General features: G+C 40.9%; 1 protein-coding gene across 1 annotated transcript; it reads left to right on the top strand.

Moving 5' to 3' along the window:
* On the top strand, positions 1-1,964 carry LOC110928675 (putative pectinesterase/pectinesterase inhibitor 24). Its single transcript, XM_022171711.2, has 2 exons — positions 1-1,022; positions 1,092-1,964. Exons 1-2 carry the CDS (start codon positions 26-28, stop codon positions 1,766-1,768), a joined length of 1,674 nt encoding a protein of 557 aa, XP_022027403.1. The 5' UTR covers positions 1-25; the 3' UTR covers positions 1,769-1,964.
* Positions 1,965-23,062: the final 21,098 nt, after the last annotated feature.

Below are 23,062 nucleotides of genomic sequence, written 5' to 3'. Positions count from 1 at the left end.
CAGTCTAAAAACAAACACAAAAGCTATGAATTTCTTCATCAAATCCTATGGAAAACTCGACGAAGCCGATCAAATGCGCCGCAGGATAACAAGGAAACGAATTGCTGTTATTGCATTATCATCACTTATTCTTGTTATTGTCGTAGTTTCAGCAGTTGTGGGAACTACAAGTAGCAAAGACCAAAACCGTAATGGTAATGGTAATGGTAATGGTAATGACTCGCAATCACAATCGGCTTTGGCTTCAATCAAAGCGGTTTGTGCCTCTACATTGTACCCGGACACATGTTACAGCTCCCTCTCTTCTCTTGTAAATTCTACTCGTATCCAGCCGGATGAGTTACTCAGACTCTCTGTCCTTGTCGCGGTGAACGAGCTATCGAAAGCATCGACTCGTCCAGAGCTCAAGAATTGCAGTGAGCTACTGGATCTTGCCCTTGATCATCTCAACGACACACTGTCATCAGCAACAGATGTCGATTTGAAATCGTTAGGCGGTCTATTCGATGATCTTATGACATGGCTAAGCGCTGCGGGTACGTATCCGCAAACATGCATAGACAGTATTCAAGACAATGTTGTAGGAGGATACCTTCAGAAATCAAGCGAGTTAATAAGCAACAGCCTTGCAATCATCAAGCGGTTTTCAAGTGTCACGAATTCTAACAACCAAAGAAGAAGATTGATGAGCTTAGTTGCAGAATGCAAAGAGTTGCCAGAATGGTTGTCTACGAAAGACCGGAAGCTGCTTCAGAGTGGAATTGAAGCTGATGCGGTTGCTGTTGTGGCCCAGGATGGATCGGGCAGGTATAAGCGAATTGCTGATGCTCTTAACGCAGTTCCGGATAAGAGCAAGAAAAGATTTGTGATACATGTGAAGAAGGGGATTTACTATGAGAATGTTAGGATTGAAAAACCCAAGTGGAATGTGATGATGTTTGGCGAAGGCATGGATTCTACAATTGTATCAGGAAGTTTAAACGTGGTGGATGGCACACCAACATTTCAGTCAGCAACATTTGGTATGTACATTCAGTGACTCAGGGTTAGAATTTTTTGGACAAATGTACTGACTTTTGTGGTTGATGCAGCTGTCTTTGGAAAAGGGTTTATAGCTCGGGATATGGGGTTCCGCAACACTGCCGGTCCAGCCAAGCATCAAGCGGTAGCACTAATGTCTACCGCAGACCAATCTGTATTCTACCGTTGCGGAATTGATGCATTCCAAGACTCTCTTTACGCACATTCAAACCGCCAGTTTTATAGAGAATGTAATATTTACGGCACAGTAGACTTCATATTCGGAAACTCGGCTGTTGTTTTTCAAAACTGTAACATACTTCCCCGTAGACCAATGCCAGGACAGCAAAATACGATCACAGCCCAAGGCAAGTTCGATCCTAACCAAAACACCGGCATTTCGATTCAAAACTGCACCATCTGGCCGTATGGTAACTTGAGCGATGTGCACACTTTTTTGGGACGTCCATGGAAGAACTATTCAACCACAGTTTACCTTAATAACATGATGCCAAGCTTCATTGATCCTAAAGGATGGTTGCCATGGGTGGGGGCATCAGCTTCCAACACCATATTCTACGCAGAGTTTTCTAATTATGGTGCCGGTGCAGTCACAAAGGATAGGGTTAAATGGAAAGGACTCAAATTTATAGCTGCCAAACAAGCGAGCAAGTTCACTGTTATACCTTTTATTCAGGGGGACAAGTGGCTTAAAGATACTGATGTTCCATACAAATCAGGACTTTGATAACAATCTCTCCAATCCTTGTTTTCAAATTTGAATTTTCCTATTTTTTATGTTATTCAGATTCCTTAATTTTGTAAGTTATCATCTCTACATGTGTTGTGTTGTATCCAATGTGTGTGCCAAACTTAACATTGATTTTGTGTTGATTTATGAGGCTAAAGATAATAAAAGGAATCTTAAATAGCTACTTGGATAATGTTTGGGTGTTCATCATATCACACGCTTAAATGTTTTTTTTTTTTTGTCACACCCTCTATACGACCCGTATAGAATATTCTAACATGACAAATATTGAGTCGTATAATGTTATACGGCTTGAATAGATAGAGAAAATATTGGGCCGTATAACATTATATGAGGTTCGGGTCGTATAGCATTGTATAGGTCGTATAACATTGTATACGGGCCGTATAATGCTATACGGCTCATATAGACGGAGACAACAAAAATATTCTCTGACATTCTTTTGTGCAACATTCTCTTATACGACCGGTATAATAGGTGGAGTGGTGTGAACATAAGATTTTTGTGATGTTGGAATAATGGACGCCTAATGTTTTTGATGAAACAATGGTTAACCGGAGAGGTTAATTGTCACACCCCGATCTCCGGTGGGCCCGGATGGGTATAGTCGTGACGGTTGGATAACAGTTATCACAATATAATAATATGCAGCAGAAGTATTGGATTAATATTTATTAAAATGAAGCTTGAATGTATAAAAGTATTACAAGCGTTTGATACAAGCCCACAAGCAGGATCTAAATAAACAGAGCTTTAGACATCATAGGCCTTAAGTATCAGGAGTGCAAATTTCTTAGCCTTCAATCTAGCCGACCCGTATTCCCAGCCTATAATAAGGTTCGGTACCTGCTGTTCAATCTTTTGAAAATACGTCAGCCAAAGCTGGTAAATACAATTAACTGACTCTTTGGAAACATAGTTTTTCGAAAAGAGTTTTATACACATGAAAAACCCATAGGTGATCCTTTAAATATATCTTGGAAATTCTACGAGATTTATATACTTAATTAACGCTTTGGGTTGTCCGGACATGTGATCATTAACCCCCAATAATATCAATTATCAAGTAAACGGATTAAACCGTATTCTTACATTTAGCAATCTCATCCAGCTGAGCATTTATCTGTTTTTCTTTTTCTTGAAGAACAACTGTCAAACTCATGTTTTCTTTACGAGTTTTAGCATTTCTTTCATCTGAGTCATTAATTGTTCGTTTTAACTTGTCAAAATCCTTGGTTATTTTTCTGTTTTTAAGCACAAAATTTTCATTTTCTTTCCTAAAACGTTCAACGTCATTTTCATCATTTTTGGCCTTTTTCTCGGCATCTCTGTAACACCCCGTGTTACGAAAGTCAAAGTCAAGATTGAAGTCAAAGTAAGAAAAGATTGCTAATTGCGATCTGTCACTCCTTTCTTAATTACTGATTTGACTTCTTTGACTTGTAACCGAATCTTTTATTTTAATCGCTTTAGTTGTATTATGTGGAGTATTTATTAATAATCGAGATTTAATCGATGTTTATCGCATGTTTTATCGCCTTATCGCTAATCGCATTGCAATCGCATTCGCACCTTGATTGATAGATTCTGAATATTGTTTTACGTGTGTGTGTTACTTATGTGGTACTTGTGCATGTTTACTTTATGTTTATGGTAATCAATCGAAACGCAATCGCAACTCTATCGTAACGCAATTTAATCGCAAATGCTAAACACAAGTTATTTATAATGATTGTATGTTAGATATAGCATTGTGTGTTTATTATCGATCTATCGCATCGCTTAATCAAGACTCGCTTAAACGCATTGCAACGTCCAACACGCGAAACGAAACGCCGAATCACAACTCGTCAGAGCCACTCGATCGAGTGACCACTTGATCGGATTGCCATCCGATCGGATTGCCATCCGATCTAGGTGCTATCCGATCGGGGTGCATCCTATCCGACACCTTTGCACTTTCCCTATTTGGCAACCTATAAATACCCCTCCTGTCACATCACTTGATGTGACAGCTTCCTCATTCGACCAGCAGCGTTCCGAGCCTTCTTTCTCTCGATTTCTCGCGATTCTTGTAAGTTTTCAACCTAAGTCTTGTTCTTCTATGATCGACACACACTTCTTCATCATTTTCTCTCTTGAATCTTAACTTTTAACCATGAAATCAGTGGATTTGAGGTGTTCAAGGATGATGTCATCATGGAGTTCTTATGAACTTCAAGTTTTGGCCTCATTCCACCAAGAACAACCCAGATCTAAAGGATTTCCACATGATTAAACAAGGTTTTCGCATAGATCTACACATATTCATGGTTAAAAGGATTGAAAGATGGTTTTCTAACTTTCTTTCAACTCTTTTACACTCAATGCACTCAAAACCGATAGAATCGGAGCTCGTTCCGATCTTCTACTCATTCTTAGTAATGTGTCGGTTCAATATCTGATTTCTATCTAAGAGACAACTAATTACGGGTTAAACATAAACAACCGTCACGACCGGTTAACTGATCAGACTAGGGTGATTCCTGTTCAATCGGATAAGTTAGGTCTGGTGGAGTTTCCGTTGTTTAGCACGCTGTCATACTGTCTCGATTAACTAAAAGAACCTTCAAAACTTAACAACTTTCAAGTTTGCAAAAAGATCAGATCGCGGGACGGATCGCCGTCTGATCGGATCGCCATCCAATCGAACCGCAATCCGATCGGATTGCAACTTAGCCTTCAACACTTAAAAAATTTTCAACATGATCAATGCATAGCCAGTTCTAACGGATTAACATCCGATCGGTAGACCATCCGATCGAGTGCAATCCTGCTATGAACTTGTTCTCGCTAAGTGTCCTGCCAATCGGATCGCTATCCGATCGAACGACCATTCGATCGATCGACCTGAAGGGTAGATATACTGCTCTGTTTTCAAAATGCTACAACAAAAACTTCAAAGCCATCATACACAAACACATCCTTACCAAACGAATGCCAATCCAATCGAATGGCCATCCGATTAGATGACCATCCGAACGGATTGACATCCGATCGAATTGCCAACCGATCGGATTACCATCCGACACTTATCCACTTTTCGCCGTTTAACGCGCCACTCATCGTTTATGCTATCGTTAACTGTTTAGGCTAATCTCTCAGCGCTCCCTTCAATCCAAGATTGTGTTTATTAACTTAAACACTATCTGTGAGTATACTCGAACCCTTTTTGCTTTACGCACTTTTGGGTGTTACATACGTTACTTATTCTAAATCATAATCGACACACAATGCAAACACTATTTATACACTGACCGTTATTGCATGCTACGTGTTGTTCGATGAATGCTTGTATGTTATGTTAACACAGTGATTGTTGCCTGACATCTTAGCAATGATAGTACTGTAGTTTGGACTCAGCACCTGTCGTGGACAGGGGTTATTAAGGGCTTTACTTCACGTGTCCCAATGGGGATATGTGTTGCGCATTCTTCAACTCGCAGTTACGTCTGTGCATATTTCTCTGTCGATAACCTACTTGCCTTCACTATGTACACGTTACATGCTAGTTATGCGTAAACGATTTCGAACTCTATTATACTATTAAACTTGTATGCTCACCTTTACATTATGTGTACTGAATTTTTTTAACGTATGCGATAGGTATTTGAGATGCTAGGATGTTGCTTGCTTTCATGGAACCGAGTAGGAGAGTCTAGAAACAAAGTATTTGATTAAATATGAGTTGTCGGGACATGTTTTGTTTTGAGGATATCTATGTTTGTAATAATTTAATTGCTTGGTAGGTTATGGTATGGGACATAATATTAACTATCCGCTAATTTAGTTGTTATGGAATTTCTCTTGACAATCTGTTCCACTCAGTGCCATGCCCCGATGTTTCCGTTATCGGTTGGGGTGTGACAGATTGGTATCAGAGCCCTAACTATAAGGAATTAGGCAAGACTCGACCAAGTCCGGGTCGATGTCTTAGAAACGACCTAGTCTATAGTCTAAGTACCAACAGAACGCCTTGTGCGAACCCGTTAGGGGTTCCGTATGAGCTTATTGCTATTTCTCGATCGACTCGCAATCACGCTATACTATCACAACTGCTTTCCTAAGGCAGTCACACTGCACTATTTTCAAGACTGGATGAGTGATTAGATCAAGATTAGGTGTGAAAACCACAAACTCTCGATTAGATCGCTTGTTCAACCCGTATTTTTTTCTATCAAACAAGAGAATTTGCGTTAAATCAGGAGTGAGATCCGTATTTCAACACAAAGTCTCTATCAATCTCATGATTCTATCACACAAACAAGAATGTAGTGGCTAAGTTAGGGGTGAAACCCGAACCTTGCTGACACGTTCCGCTCTCTATTTTGGTTTTACAAAACTCTCACCATTGTCTCGATGGATTACAATGACTCGAGTTGTGTAAATAATCGAAAGGATGCGTGCCATTCACCGTATGCCGGTGATAGAGCACAGTCCATTAGGCCAAAATGCAGACTCAGAGTCCTTGAGAATAGTCGAATCACTTTGGGTAGTCGACGTCTATCAAGCCTTAGACAATCTATCTTCGATTTCAAGCTCGCAATCGTTGATTTTATGTGTTTCAATTCTGAGCCCGCAACTGCTGACTCTGATATTTGTCATTTTATGTGAAATTTTATGTGTTTTATGTGGTTTTACCTATTTGTATGTTTCGATTTTGGTGATTTATACGCTTTTCGTTGTTCGCTTTGATCGACACACACAAATCGCACTACACATCTACCTCAATACGCTAACAAATCGCTACTACTTGTGGATGATCGTATGCTATGTTACTCGCTTATGCTATATTACTCGTTGTGTACTCGTTAATCGCAATCGCTATTCTCGAACTCGCGGACTTTGAATGATATGTGAATACGTGCAAAATATAGTATGGTTTCTGTGTTCTATCTGCCTCATGTGCTTCTGTGCCTTACGTGCTTACGTGCTTTTGTGCTCTACGTGCTTATGTGTTTATGTGGTTTAGGTGATACGTGCCTATGTGTTTATGTGATTATTCGTGTTCCTGAGCTTTATGTGACAACTCGAATTTCCAAGATTTCCTATTTCGCATTTATTGCACGTTCATGTATTGTTTAGTTGTTTAATTGCACAAATAATTGGCTATGGAACTGTAACGTTTTGATACAATGAAGTGTATTGTGTGATTATGCATGGTTATGTGTTAATTTTGAAAGACTTGTCAAATATGTGAACTTGGTGGTGGAACTGTGAAATTGTTGTGAGATGGTGTGCTTGTGTAAACTATAATAATAAAGGGTGTAAAGAGTTATTAGTGAATCCTAAATCATACTTAACCCTAATTCCTTTCACTAATCACCACCCAAGAAACTAAACACGTACTTGCAACTCTCTGATTCTCTGGCAATCATCATCACCATCATCATTGGCACAAGACATTCAGCACTCTTGATTCCACATTTCTCTAGAATCAATACAAGGTAATTGTTAGTGATTGTTTGTTGTTCTTGATTCGTGATTATGAGTTCATGAAAACCCTAGTTCTTCATATAATATCCTGTGATTTTTTATTTGATTCTGAAATACTGTAGTGATGATGATGATTAGTTGCATGCTTGATAGATTGTTCTTGTGATGATTGTTGATTGTTAAGTATCGGTTGATTGATTTGATCTTGCACTGTGAAAATCATGAACTAGAGTTCGGAATGATCATTGAAACGTAACTGTTGTTGTAGAAACGTAACTGTGAACTTGAATATTCGTATGTTTGATTAATTGTCAGAGTTGTAAGAAGGAATGATGTCCGACCTTTACTAGATGATAAAGGTCCGACTTTTACATATAACCTAGTGTCCGAGTTTCATGGCTTATATAATGGTCCGAACTCTATGTAAATCACACTCTAGTCCGACCTTTGTAAGTGGATTTAGGTCCGACTTTTGTAACTTGAGGGATTCGACCTTTGGGCTTGAAGGTCCGAATTTTAAATCAAATTAAAGGGGTCCGAGTTTTGCATTGTAAGGTCGTCCGAGCTTTGGCCCCAACCCCCCTATGTCCGACTTTTGGCTTCATGTTGTCCGAGTATTTGTATTGTGTTAAGTGTCCGACCTTTGTGACACCCATACCCTTGTCCGAGTTTCTTTAAATGATATTATCCGAGTTTTTCATTAGGCAAGGAGGATCCGACTTTTTACTCACAATAACATAAGGAGATGGTGGTCCGACTTTCTAGTTAATACCCTGTTTGAGTTTTGTTGATGTGTTTATCCGAACTTTATGTATGATTCGGCCCAGGTGTTAACTCTATTAATTTGTTAAATCTGCTAGTTGGTAGATACGGTGAACTACCAACTATGTTTAGTCTAATAACTCTTATGTGAAACAAGAAGTTGCGTGAATTTGATTTACGGTTTACATGAATATAAGATGCAAGCTGCTAAGCACACTCTGTGTTCCACTGTGATGTTACTTAACTGGATTGGTTATATGTCATTATGTGTAACTCATGTGAAGATGCGATTAACTGCTTAATGCTATGAGTCGGGTGTTACTTAATAAATACCGTATGATCATGAACGATACGTGAACTGTGAGGATATAAACTGATTGAGTGTACATGCATATTATAGGACTTGACTGATTATTTGCGAACACATAACTTAGCATACCGAGCAAACCAAGGTGAGTTCACACTCTTTACCAAGGCATGGGATTCCCGGGGATAGGGAATGGGTTGAATGATGGAATTGAACAATTACGCGTACATACACGGTTACTAGACTATCTACCATGGTCCTCGGGTTAAGCAGGACACTTACGTAAAACCTACGTAAACAGGAATATGCTATTGTCTTCCGGAGTCAGGAAGGACACTTACGTAAAACCTACGTAAACAATAACATGCTACTGTCTTCCGGAGTCAGGAAGGACACTTATTTAAAACCTACGTAAACAATAACATGCTACTGTCTTCCGGAGTCAGGAAGGACACTTACGTAAAACCTACGTAAACCCCACGCGTACCACTGTCCTCGGGTACAGAAGGACACTTACGTAAAACCTACGTAAAGCTTGTACGTACTACTGTTCTCGGTTGTGAAGAACACTTATGGTTACGAATAGTCTAGTGGATATACAACATGGGAAGCCCCCACCAATAGAACATACTATCGGCCCAGTAGAGCCACATGTTACAAACGAACTTACTATTACGCATTTACTTTCTGTGAACTCGCTCAACTAGTTGTTGATCCTCTGTTACATGCCTTGTAGGTTGTTAGGTACATGGAGCTTGCACAGGGAGGAGCTGGTCGTTGTGAGCTAGGATCGTGGATGTTTCATTAAACACTTTATGACATTTCACACTTATTTATGTTGGGTTTTTATTTATACGCTTCCGCTAAACAGTGATAACATACTTGTGTTTTGAACACCTTTCATATTGGTGATTGAACGGCATTTACTTTTACTTATTAATTACATGTTCAATATGATTGGTGGCTTAATCCTGGTCAGTCACGCTCCCAAGCGGTGATACTCCGCAGGTGGATTTTGGGGGTGTGACAGATTGGTATCAGAGCCATTGGTTATAGAGAACTTGGTTTTAATATGGGAAAAACGTTTTTTATTAAAACCAGACTATAACCAGTACAGTGCTCTCAACGATCCACAACGACGCTTCGCTCCACATGCAAGACTCGACATCCTAGGTAATATGGTTTATGTTTATTACCTGCTTGCTAGAAATGCGTAGAACTTTGCTCGTAGTACGCTTAGATACACATGACACTATTGCCTGAGAACACCTACGTGCTTACACTTTTCTGTCATCGCACTACTCGCGAACCATTCTCACTTATGCTACTCTTACTATGAAGATCATGTCTGGACGAATTAACATGACTCAAGCCCAGTTGACGGCTCTCATTAACGAACAAGTTGCTGCGGCACTTGCAGCCGCACAAGCAGGAGGTATATCCTGCAGTCATAGCTCACACTAGGGTCTTTAGATCCTACACTCCTAAACAACTCTCGTGTTTAAACTTTTTCCTATTCGTACACAATAGGTCAACCCGCACAGCAACCTGTCTGCACATTTAAGAACTTCATGGACTGTCTTCCAAGCACATTCAGTGGCACAGAAGGAGCAGTGGGACTACTCCATTGGTTTGAGAAGTTAGAATCGGTATTTGAAATGTGTGAATGCCCTGAGGATCGCAGGGTGAAGTACGCCACTGGCATGTTAGAAGGAATTGCGCTAACTTGGTGGAACGCGCAAGTTCAGATTTTAGGGTTGGCAGCTGCTAACGCCACCCCTTGGAATGACTTCAAGGAACTGATTAAACGTGAATACTGCACATGGGAGGATATTCACAAGCTGGAAGATGAGTTGTACCATCTGAAAATGGTTGGGTCAGAGATCGAAGCTTACACTAAACGGTCGAACGAGTTGGCCGTGCTGTGTCCCACTATGGTGGACCCTCCGATCAAGCGCATTGAGTTGTACCTCAAGGGATTAGCGCCAGAGATACAGAGCCATGTGACATCGGCTAATCTTGACAATATCCAGGCTATTCAACGCCTCGCTCATCGTCTCAGAGATCAGGCAGTGGATCAGAACAGGCTGCCAAAACGCATCAGTGCTACCACATCAGCCGCTACTCCTACTACTCCCAGTGACAACAAAAGAAAGTGGGATGGGTATTCCAGCAAGGGTTCTACTACCGTTCAGTCTCAAGCACAGTAGCAGCGCAGGAATAGTGATCACCAGAGCCCGGGTCAGCCAACTTCTGGTGGTCAGGGGCAGGGTGGATATCGGGGAATTCACCCACTGTGTAACAAATGCAATGGACACCACAGTGGTTGGTGCAACGAGGGACGTTGCCAGAGGTGTCTCAAGATGGGCCATGAAGCTAAGGATTCAGGAGCCCACGGCCTGCAATTCAGAATCTCCAGCAGCAACAGCAAGCAGAAATCCTATGCAAAGAAAAGTTGTTCGTATTCTCCGTTCTGGTCAAAAACCTCTCGAAGTTCATGGCGACAAGAGTGGTGCTGTGGTTGGCATCATCTCCTTCTTGAAGGCTCAGAAATGTTTACGAAAGGGGCACACTGCCATTTTGGCACTAGTTACTGATGCATCAACGAAAGAGAAAAGAGTTGAGGATATCCCAGTTGTACGCGACTTTCCTCAGGTGTTTCCTGAAGATTTACCCGGTTTACCGCCTCATCGTCAAGTCCAATTTCAGATCGAGCTCGCTCCAGGAGCAGCACCTATAGCCCGCGCACCGTATCGTTTAGCTCCAACTGAACTGGAGGAACTGTCTAAGCAACTACAAGAGCTCTTGGATAAGGGCTTCATTCGTCCAAGCTCTTCGCCTTGGGGAGCTCCAGTATTATTCGTGAAAAAGAAGGATGGCACTTTCAGGATGTGCATAGACTACCGCGAACTGAACAAGGTCACAGTGAAGAACCGCTATCCTCTTCCTTGTATAGATGACTTATTCGACCAGTTGCAAGGGTCGAGTCACTATTCCAAGATTGATCTAAGGTCATGGTATCATCAGCTGAGAGTCCGGGATGAGGACGTCTCCAAGACAGCATTCAGAACTCGCTACGGTCACTACGAGTTTCTAGTCATGCCATTTGGGCTTACGAACGCGCCAGCAGTTTTCATGGATCTTATGAACAGGGTGTGCAAACCCTATCTAGACAAGTTCGTCATTGTCTTCATCGACGACATTCTGATCTACTCCAAGAGTCAGGAGGAACACGAGCAGCACTTACGTCTTATCTTGGAACTTCTTCGAAAGGAGCAATTGTACGCCAAGTTTTCTAAATGCGACTTCTGGCTTCGTGAAGTCCACTTTCTAGGCCATGTGGTGAACAGGGATGGGATCCATGTCGATCCATCCAAGGTAGATTCGATCAGAAATTGGCCAGCGCCTCGCACACCAACGGAAATACGCCATTTCTTGGGTTTGGCAGGATACTACAGACGGTTCATTAAAGACTTTTCGAAGATTGCACAACCGCTTACTATGCTGACACAGAAAGGTGTCACCTACCGTTGGGGCAACACTCAGGAAACTGCTTTTCAGCACCTAAAGGATAGGCTTTGCAGCGCACCTATTCTCTCACTACCAGAGGGCACAGACGATTTTGTAGTATATTGTGACGCATCGATACAGGGGCTTGGTTGTGTATTGATGCAGCGGGATAAAGTTATTGCCTACGCTTCGCGGCAACTCAAAGTTCATGAATGGAACTACACGACGCACGATTTAGAGCTGGGAGCTGTTGTTTTCGCGCTCAAGATATGGCGACACTACCTGTACGGTACCAAGTGCACTATCTACACCGATCACAGGAGTCTCGAGCATATCTTCAAGCAGAAGGAATTAAATATGCGTCAACAATGATGGGTCGAGCTACTTAATGATTATGAATGCGCTATCAAGTACCATCCAGGCAAAGCCAATGTTGTGGCTAACGCTCTCAGTCGGAAAGACACTCTACCTAGGCGTGTACGAGCTTTGCAGCTCACGATTCAGTCTAATCTTCCTGCACAAATACGAAATGCTCAGGTGGAAGCATTGAAACCAGAAAACGTCAGGGCTGAAGCCTTACGCGGATCGAGGCAACGATTAGAACAAAAGGAAGACGACGCCTACTATGTAACAGGGCGTATTTGGGACCCACTATATGGCGGTTTACGAGAACTTGTAATGGATGAAGCTCATAAGTCCCGGTACTCGGTACATCCAGGGTCGGATAAAATGTACCACGACATCAGAACAACCTATTGGTGGCCAAGCATGAAGGCCCACATTGCAACTTACGTCGGCAAATGTTTGACTTGTGCGAGAGTCAAGACAGAGTACCAGAAGCCCTCAGGCCTACTGCAACAACCCAGGATACCATAGTGGAAATGGCAAGAAATTTCCATGGATTTTGTTACTAGCCTGCCTAGATCTCAGCGTGGGAATGATACTATATGGGTGATTGTGGATCGACTCACCAAGTCTGCACACTTCCTGGCTATTAAGGAAACGGATAAGTTCTCCATCCTCGCAGACGTTTATCTTAAAGAAGTTGTTTCGAGGCACGGGGTGCCCACCTCCATTATTTCGGATCGGGATGCATGATTCACTTCAGAACTATGGCAAGCAATGCACAAAGCCTTTGGCTCACGGTTAGATATGAGCACAGCTTATCACCCTCAGACGGATGGGCAGTCTGAGCGCACGATCCAAACTCTAGAAGACATGCTTCGGGCATGTGTTATCGATTTCGGCAACAGCTGGGAAAAACACCTCCCGTTAGTGGAGTTTTCGTACAATAACAGTTATCACACCAGCATACAAGCCGCTCCATTCGAGGCATTGTACGGACGTAAATGCCGGTCACCTCTCTGTTGGGCAGAGGTGGGGGATAGTCAGATTACAGGTCCAGAAATGGTAGTTGACGCTACTGAACGAATTGCACAGATACGACAACGCATGGCGGCAGCTCGTGATCGCCAGAAAAGCTACGCTGATAAACGCAGAAAACCGCTCGAGTTCCAAGTTGGGGATCGAGTGCTACTCAAAGTATCACCCTGGAAGGGTGTGGTTCGATTTGGTAAATGAGGCAAGCTCAATCCACGGTATGTTGGACCGTTCGAAATCACTGAAAGAATAGGCAAGGTAGCCTACAGACTAAACCTACCAGCTGAACTCGGTGCAGTTCACAACGTATTCCATGTGTCGAATCTGAAGAAGTGCCTGTCAGATGAGACCATCATAGTTCCTTTTAAGGAACTCATTATTGACGAGCGGTTGCAGTTCGTCGAGGAACCTGTAGAAATCACGGACCGGGATGTTAAGGTCCTCAAACACAAGAGAATCCCTCTTGTCCGAGTTCGTTGGAACTCCAAACGTGGCCCAGAGTGCACCTGGGAGCGCGAAGACCAGATGACAGAAAAGTACCCCCAGTTATTCTGAACCAATGCAACCACTACTGAGACGGAAGCTACTACTGCGGAATTTCGGGACGAAATTCCAAATCAACGGGGGGATGATGTGACACCCCAGGAAAACCAGTAAACGATACAACACACCTAGCTTCCTCAGTAACCGCATGCTAAATTCCGGGACGAAATTTCTTTTGAGTTGGGGATAATGTGACAACTCGAATTTCCAAGATTTCCTATTTCGCATTTATTGCACGTTCATGTATTGTTTAGTTGTTTAATTGCACAAATAATTGGCTATGGAACTGTAACGTTTTGATACAATGAAGTGTATTGTGTGATTATGCATGGTTATGTGTTAATTGTGAAAGACTTGTCAAATATGTGAACTTGGTGGTGGAACTGTGAAATTGTTGTGAGATGGTGTGCTTGTGTAAAATATAATAATAAAGGGTGTAAAGAGTTATTAGTGAAACCTAAATCATACTTAACCCTGATTCCTTTCACTAATCACCACCCAAGAAACTAAACACGTACTTGCAACTCTCTGATTCTCTGGCAATCATCATCACCATCATCATTGGCACAAGACATTCAGCACTCTTGATTCCACATTTCTCTAGAATCAATACAAGGTAATTGTTAGTGATTGTTTGTTGTTCTTGATTCGTGATTATGAGTTCATGAAAACCCTAGTTCTTCATATAATATCCTGTGATTTTTTGTTTGATTCTGAAATACTGTAGTGATGATGATGATTAGTTGCATGCTTGATAGATTGTTCTTGTGATGATTGTTGATTGTTAAGTATCGGTTGATTGATTTGATCTTGCACTGTGAAAATCATGAACTAGAGTTTGGAATGATCATTGAAACGTAACTGTTGTTGTAGAAACGTAACTGTGAACTTGAATATTCGTATGTTTGATTAATTGTCAGAGTTGTAAGAAGGAATGATGTCCGACCTTTATTAGATGATAAAGGTCCGACTTTTACATATAACCTAGTGTCCGAGTTTCATGGCTTATATAATGGTCCAAACTCTATGTAAATCACACTCTAGTCCGACCTTTGTAAGTGGATTTAGGTCCGACTTTTGTAACTTGAGGGATCCGACCTTTGGGCTTGAAGGTCCGAATTTTAAATCAAATTAAAGGGGTCCGAGTTTTGCATTGTAAGGTCGTCCGAGCTTTGGCCCCAACCCCCCTATGTCTGACTTTTGGCTTCATGTTGTCCGAGTATTTGTATTGTGTTAAGTGTCCGACCTTTGTGACACCCATTCCCTTGTCCGAGTTTCTTTAAATGATATTATCCGAGTTTTTAATTAGGCAAGGAGGATCCGACTTTTTACTCACAATAACATAAGGAGATGGTGGTCCGACTTTCTAGTTAATACCCTGTTTGAGTTTTGTTGATGTGTTTATCCGAACTTTATGTATGATTCGGCCCAGGTGTTAACTCTATTAATTTGTTAAATCTGCTAGTTGGTTGATACGGTGAACTACCAACTATGTTTAGTCTATTAACTCTTATGTGAAACAAGAAGTTGCGTGAATTTGATTTACGGTTTACATGAATATAAGATGCAAGCTGCTAAGCACACTCTGTGTTCCACTGTGATGTTACTTAACTGGATTGGTTATATGTCATTATGTGTAACTCATGTGAAGATGCGATTAACTGCTTAATGCTATGAGTCGGGTGTTACTTAATAAATACCGTATGATCATGAACGATACGTGAACTGTGAGGATATAAACTGATTGAGTGTACATGCATATTATAGGACTTGACTGATTATTTGCAAACACATAACTTAGCATACCGAGCAAACCAAGGTGAGTTCACACTCTTTACCAAGGCATGGGATTCCCGGGGATAGGGAATGGGTTGAATGATGGAATTGAACAATTACGCGTACATACACGGTTACTAGACTATCTACCATGGTCCTCGGGTTAAGCAGGACACTTACGTAAAACCTACGTAAACAGGAATATGCTACTGTCTTCCGGAGTCAGGAAGGACACTTACGTAAAACCTACGTAAACAATAACATGCTACTGTCTTCCGGAGTCAGGAAGGACACTTACGTAAAACCTACGTAAACCCCCGCGTACCACTGTCCTCGGGTACAGAAGGACACTTACGTAAAACCTACGTAAAGCTTGTACGTACTACTGTTCTCGGTTGTGAAGAACACTTATGGTTACGAATAGTCTAGTGGATATACAACATGGGAAGCCCCCACCAATAGAACATACTATCGGCCCAGTAGAGCCACATGTTACAAACGAACTTACTATTACGCATTTACTTTCTGTGAACTCGCTCAACTAGTTGTTGATCCTCTGTTACATGCCTTACAGGTTGTTAGGTACATGGAGCTTGCACAGGGAGGAGCTAGTCGTTGTGAGCAAGGATCGTGGATGTTTCATTAAACACTTTATGACATTTCACACTTATTTATGTTGGGTTTTTATTTATACGCTTTCGCTAAACAGTGATAACATACTTGTGTTTTGAACACCTTTCATATTGGTGATTGAATGGCATTTACTTTTACTTATTAACTACATGTTCAATATGATTGGTGGCTTGATCCTGGTCAGTCACGCTCCCAAGCGGTGATACTCCGCAGGTGGATTTTGGGGGTGTGACACTTTAGTTGTAGTAGTACGTGTGAGGTGAGATTCGATGATATAGCGTTCTGAATCCCATGGCGCTGTCTGTTGCAGACAATGTCGTCATATGGATCCTTTCATTCCCGCTCCGCTCGCTGCAATCATGATGACAACCGCATCACCGCTCTCGTCGCTAAGCAAATGGCGAAAGTTATTCCGCAAATTGTTAGTGAGCTGAATGAAACGCTAGCAAATCTTCAGAAGAATCCAGGACTGATTCACCTAAGTCTGCTTTTAGCTTCAAGCAGTTCAAAGCTTGCGGTCCTAAAGAATTTACCGGCGAAGATTATCCTACTGCCATGTTTCAAGGGTTTGATTCTATTGAAGTTACCCTGCGCCAAAGCAACTGTCCTGACAATCTCCGCACTATTAACGCTACCGACGTTTTCCAGTCCAGGGCTCTGGACTTGTGCACTGCCGAGAGAAACAAACGCAGGAATGATGCAGCTTACGTGCTTACGTGGGACGAGTTGAAGGACTTGATGATGAAAGAGTTTTGCCCTCCTCACGAGCTTCAAAAGTTGGAGGATGAGTTTTGGCATCTCAAGCAGAAGGATGGCGAATATTGGATTCTGTATGCCCAAGACACATATTAGATTGATGTGGCTAGTACGTTATGATCCAAGTCGAGTCATACCCAAATACAAGCTAGACAAACACTTAAAATATTTATTTATGATATGATCAAACAAATAAATATTAACACTTACAATATTTAGAAATTGGTTTTCTAAATAATTACACTTGAGAAACTAATAAATTATATGGATAATTTATTTTGAGAGAATATTTTATTTTGTTATTTAATGGGTTAAATAACATGTTAAAAGGTTGTATAAAGTCTTGTAAATATGTAATGTTATATTTAAAAAAGTTATAAATATAAACCAAGACTTAAAATTATTAGAAAAGAAATTTGTATTTTTTTTTTATAAAATATCCCAAGTGCCCCCCCCCCCCATGGTCTTCCCAAGACTTTTGGTCCAATCAAATAACATACATTTTTGCATGGTTAGTCTTCTCTTGATTGGCTATTGAAGGAGGTGGCAACTTCTCTCATCTTTTATATTATTTTTGTATGACAAAAATAAGATTAGAAGACATAATTTTCAAGGTGCAAGACTTGTAAAAACTCTCTCAAATTTTCGGCCAACATAAGGGTTGTTCAAAGGGTTTTTCAAGTTTCATTCAAGTGTTCAAATCCTAGCTAAACTTGTGGTGTTTGTTGGAAGCTTGGGGTATACAAGCTTGAGGTCTTCTACTCTTGAGGGCAACCGTTCAAGAAGCATCATCCGTTTCATTTCTTATTACTCCAAGAGGGTAGTATTCTAAACATCCTATGGTTGTGTTTGATAATATGCATGTTCATATATGGATCCGGGTTTTGGGATTTTGCATATAAATGATATTTATATCTTAAAAGTAACATGTTTTAAATATTATTTCCGCTGCATTTTTATTTCATATGGATGAAATTACTTTGATAAACATGTTAAAATCCTAACAATGGCATCTAGAGCCGCTTATATGAGTGCATGCTTCAATAGATTAAAAATTTCGGGTTTCGGGTTTGAATAAAACCCTTTGGCCGAAAATTTTAATATGGTTATCCCTTTGTTTATCAAGATTATTTTCTTACATGCATAAGGGAATCTTGAAAAATTATTTCATATGGATGATTTGTTTGTTTGAACAAAATTTACCTTTTCGGGTTTTTATACATAATCGAAAATGGTCATAAAAGGGAACCATTTTTTATGCTTCTTGATTTAATGTATATATTTGGATATATATTTTGGTGCATATAACCTAGCCATGACCTTGTGTTGAATGATTGTGTTGTGATTTATTTTATTATTATTTCAATGGGTTGTAATAATTATTATTTTGTTCTTCCATTTGTAAGATTTGTAATTTATTTATTTTCATTTGGTATGTAAAATAAATAGATTAGGTGCATTTTATTTTACTAGAAAAAAATGTATTAGGATATATTTTGGAAAAGAAGATGCACACAAAAATGCGGTTTTGTTTTGGCCATATTCGGTCCAAAGAACTTCATGGTTCTCAACAGGATTTTAACCCGATAACCAAAACACATTTCTGAAGTCCAAAGGAGTTTGGAGCTGAATTGTGACACCTGTGTCACTTCAACCATCAAACAAATACCAAACCAATGAAATATTGTATTTCATACTTGGGATTTGTATAAATATGTGTATCTTTTGCACATATCAATTCTTGTTCGATTTCGGGCTCTAAATCGCTTTCTGGAAGGTTATACGCGCACTGATGTGTAAATATAACCGGTTTAATGCAACAAACACTCCGGAACAGTGACATAGGCTTAAATCAAGTTTGTTCGCTTACAGGGACTAAATTCGACCAACTGCGAAAGTATGCCGATTCGTACTGTAACGAACAATCCGGAACATGACCGTTAGTTAAACATGCCCTAAATATCCTTTAGATAGCTTAGAAATAGGCTTTGAGGTGTTCGGTGTGCTAAAATAAACTTTTTGGTCATTCAGGGACTAAAAGCGTCAAAAAGTGCATAAGTTTGCATTTTCGCGCATATCTTACATTCTACATATATCCGGACATCCAAAAATTTATGTAATCATTAAAATATTTTATTTTAGTGATTGGCATGATAAAACTTCATTCGCTTCGCAATTTGGATCGTTTTCGCGTCCGTTACGACTTCCGTCGTAATTAACCGAACAAGGCAAACCGTACGGCCGAACGAACCGACATCCAAGATATTTTTGAGCATATTTTAAGTTCCCTATACTTTAACTTCATATTTGAGCCTTGAAATGAGGTTAATGGTGCTTAAACGTGTCAAAACGCATCAAAAATCAAGTTCGGAGACTCAGGGGCCTGTTCTGCCAATTTGTGAAACTATCTGCCAGCACCACATGAGCATACGGACCGTAAGGGACCACATATGGTCCGTAAAGCATCCGCAGACCAGCAGAAAGTTGATTCCAGCTATTTCCAGCTTGATCCCATTTGTGCAAATGGTTTAGGGCAATTCTAGGGGCTCCCATGGTTTCTTAAACCAGTGGGCTTGATGTGTACGACTTAGATCGAAGCTCGATTCTCGAGGAACGATCTTAACGGCTCTACAAAATCTATAAATACCCCCTCCTATTCATTGTTGCAACTTACACCTTTGAATCTGAATTGGTTCTCTAAGTTGATGTGATTAATCACTTTATACCTGAGAATATTCGGATCAAAGCTTCCGTTCTTGGACCCGTTGTAAGTATTCTTTTGTTCTTTTATGTTTTTTTTCGCTTAAAAGTCAAAGTTTGTTTGACTTTCTGCTTCGACCAGTTTATGGTCAACATGAAGTTCGTTTGAACTTCATAACGTGAGCGTAATCACGATGGTTTTAGTCCCTGGTGACTATACCTACTGATTACCACGTTATCTATGCTTAGTGACAAGTCGTAGGTTCAGCCAAGATGCGTATTCTTGCGTATTTTGTAACCAAACTACTTTTAGGTATCAAAACTGTTTGTTTTGATACCAAACCTGTTTTCTATATTCGTTAAACATGTTTTAACATGTTTAGCTCGTCACTTTAGGTTTAGTGCTTATGTAGGGTCGTAAGGTAAGCGATCTAAATAATCGCTTATACTTTCGAACCCGACCCGTTTGGTCGATCATTAGGATCCGACCAAACATATAAGGTGACCCTAGTTGTGTAGGGAATAACCTTCCGAGGTTATACCTTGTGGTCGCGACGTTTACTTAGTTGTATGATAGGTAGTGTGACAGTCTAGGTTTTCCCGAGTAACCCTCTTGTATTAGCAGTGTGTTTGAATAGATTATTAAATGAAAGGTGTGAATTATCTTGATGTGCTATGTGTTGATAACGTGTATGTAATAAATATATATATGTGTATAAGTACTAGTGAACCGAGACCATGACTCGAGACCACCCGGTCTCGAGTGAACAGTAAATAGTTGGGTCGGTTGGGCCGCAAACCCTTTGAGCCCCACTCGAAACCCTTGTAGGGTGCACCACCCAAACCAAGTATAAAAACCCATCATCCACCTTTCCCTTACACTCTCAGACATCATCGTACACACACTCTCTCCCTCACTAAAACCCTAGAACCACAAACCTCCTCTCCTTTCTCTCGGACCAAACCGGTGACAACAAGGACTCTCGGTTCAAGCTCGGGATCATCATTTGGAAGCTCACTCATCGACCCTTCATACCCTCACACTTCGAGTATCTACCCAGTTAGTGTTCTAATGTGTACAAGGTGTTATATGTGTACTAGGTGTCATGTGTGCTTGATGGATGTGATATATGCTTAGTCTCTTTGCATGATCTTGATTGATTTAGTGAGTAGAAATGATGAAATACATGAAGATTGTTGTTTATCTATGATGAAGATGCTTATTTGTTGAAATGATGCATATGGATTTGATGGTTATCATACTAGCTTGACTTTTGTGAAATATAGAAAAGAATAAATGTCAATGCATATGCAACACAAGAGGTTTTGTTAGTGTATTCATAAATCAAGGAATGATCTATTGTTTGAGTCCATGTTAAAAGTTGAAAACCCTAATAATGAACAACATGAATATGATATGAATGTGTTATAAATGTTTGAAATGCCATGCTTTGATATGTTTTGAAATAGGATTAGACAACAAAACATGTTTGTGCATTTTCATTGGATAGTACATGGGATCATGACATGGGAATTCTATTGGATAGTACGATTTGTGCAGACACTCAGGAAACAGCAGGTGTTGGAGTCGAAACCCTTGGTCTCGACTCGAAACCATTGAGTTACAACTCGAGACCGCAGTGATTGCGACTTCAGACCTGGACCAAGCAACTCAAAACAGACTTCAGGGACTCGATACCATCAAGGTCTCGACTCGAGATCACATAGTCTCGGCTCGAGACGGGACTCGAGACCTCCGAGGTTGCGACTTAAGCCTGCACTACTCGAGACCAGAAGTCCATGACTCGAAACCTCCTGGTTGCGACTTGAGACCACGTGTTCTCGACTGGGCTGCTTACTTTAGTTATTGGGCCACAATGTGAATTGTTTGGGCTACCTGTTAACTGGACTATGTGTTAGTTGTTACTGTTTGACTGTTCGAATAGAAGAGCGGGCCCAGTGACTCAACAGGTAACTGTCTGCATGCAATGTGTTAGCTATGTGTAGAATATACGTGATCTTCCTGTACCCAAACCTGACCTATACTGGTAACCATGTTAGGACGTGGTGACCAACGTACTTGACCAAGTAAACTGTCTGCCGAGCAACCCAAGGTGAGTTCACACACTAAAAGCATGCGTCCCAGGGAGGGACACGGACAAACTGGCATCTTTAGGAAGAATACTTCCAAACTAATACTTCCGGGGGAAAATACGAATGGGTACTTTTAAATCTCTATCTCCGGGGGAGATACGTTTGGATATTATTTATAAATCACAACTAGCAAAACTAAACGAAAGTCTATCATATTAAGTCCCTGCTTACAGTACCGATTAATCGTCGGGGGCGAACGGGTTATAACCTCACACCGTGACCGGGGGGATCGGGCGTAAACTAGTAGACCTTGCATCTTGGTCAATGATGATAGACATTGACTCGGGGCACAACAACTTTACGTCAACAGTTTCTGTATCGACAGTTTAGTGAGCTTATAGATGGGGTAGCTCCCCATAACGTGATTATAAATGCTTTATCTAAACAACTTACGTTTTCGAAAACTAAAACTTGACACCTCGTGAACTCGCCAACATTATGTTGATACCCTACTGCATGCTTTGCAGGTACCCAGTGACTCAGGAGCTTGCAGCTTGGGGATGTGTAGTGGTCGTCTAACCCATGTGTTGGGTTCTAAATAAACTCGAACTATGAACTTTGTTTTAAACTATTATGTCTATGCTTCCGCTACTTACCTAAACTACTATTTGAACCTAAAACTTTTGAACTTTGGTTATGATATTTGCTAACCCTGTGGTTGGTGAATACTACTTATGTTATTAATTAAATTGCTCAGTATAATTGGTGGATGGATCCTGGTTAGTCACGCCCCCAGGCGGTGGTACTCCGCATGTGGATTTTGGGGGTGTGACAGATTGGTATCAGAGCCATTGGTTATAGTGAACTTGGTTTTAAAAAGGGAATCTTTTTGAGAAAAAACAGACTATAACCCGTGACTCGTGACGACACTACACTCCAAGTGCAAGACTTAACGCATTAGACCTCATAGCTCGGACTAGTGTTTACTAGCTTGCTTACTTTATGCTTTCTGTTCTGCTATACGTACTAGTGTGCCTAGTTAGATAGATACACCTCCCTCTTCTATCTCATTCTCGCTACATTACGACATCACACTCATACTATGTTTTCTGATTATTAAGACAATGAGTGGACGCGGTAGGGGAAACATTAACATGACTCAGGCTCAATTCACTAACCTGCTTAACACGGTGGCTGCAGCTTTCGCAGCTCACCCTGGAGGTAAACTCGTTATTTTAGGATGTTTAGATCCTACCGCCGCATCGTCTTTTCACCCCTAAACCTATTCGCTTCGCTTCTCACAACAGGTCAGCATGCTCCTGCGCAACCACGTG

The sequence above is a fragment of the Helianthus annuus genome, chromosome 12 (genome assembly GCF_002127325.2).
Source record: "Helianthus annuus cultivar XRQ/B chromosome 12, HanXRQr2.0-SUNRISE, whole genome shotgun sequence".
NCBI classification, from domain to species: Eukaryota; Viridiplantae; Streptophyta; class Magnoliopsida; order Asterales; family Asteraceae; genus Helianthus; species Helianthus annuus.
The sequence above is the reverse complement of the archived record's forward strand: the minus strand, read 5'-3'. Positions and strand labels throughout refer to the sequence as shown.

Coding starts and splice junctions, on each gene's coding strand:
- LOC110928675 (XM_022171711.2), top strand. CDS start 26: ATGAATTTCTTCATCAAATCCTATGGAAAACTCGACGAAGCCGATCAA. Junction 1,023..1,091: donor ATTTCAGTCAGCAACATTTG/GTATGTACATTC, acceptor TGGTTGATGCAG/CTGTCTTTGGAAAAGGGTTT.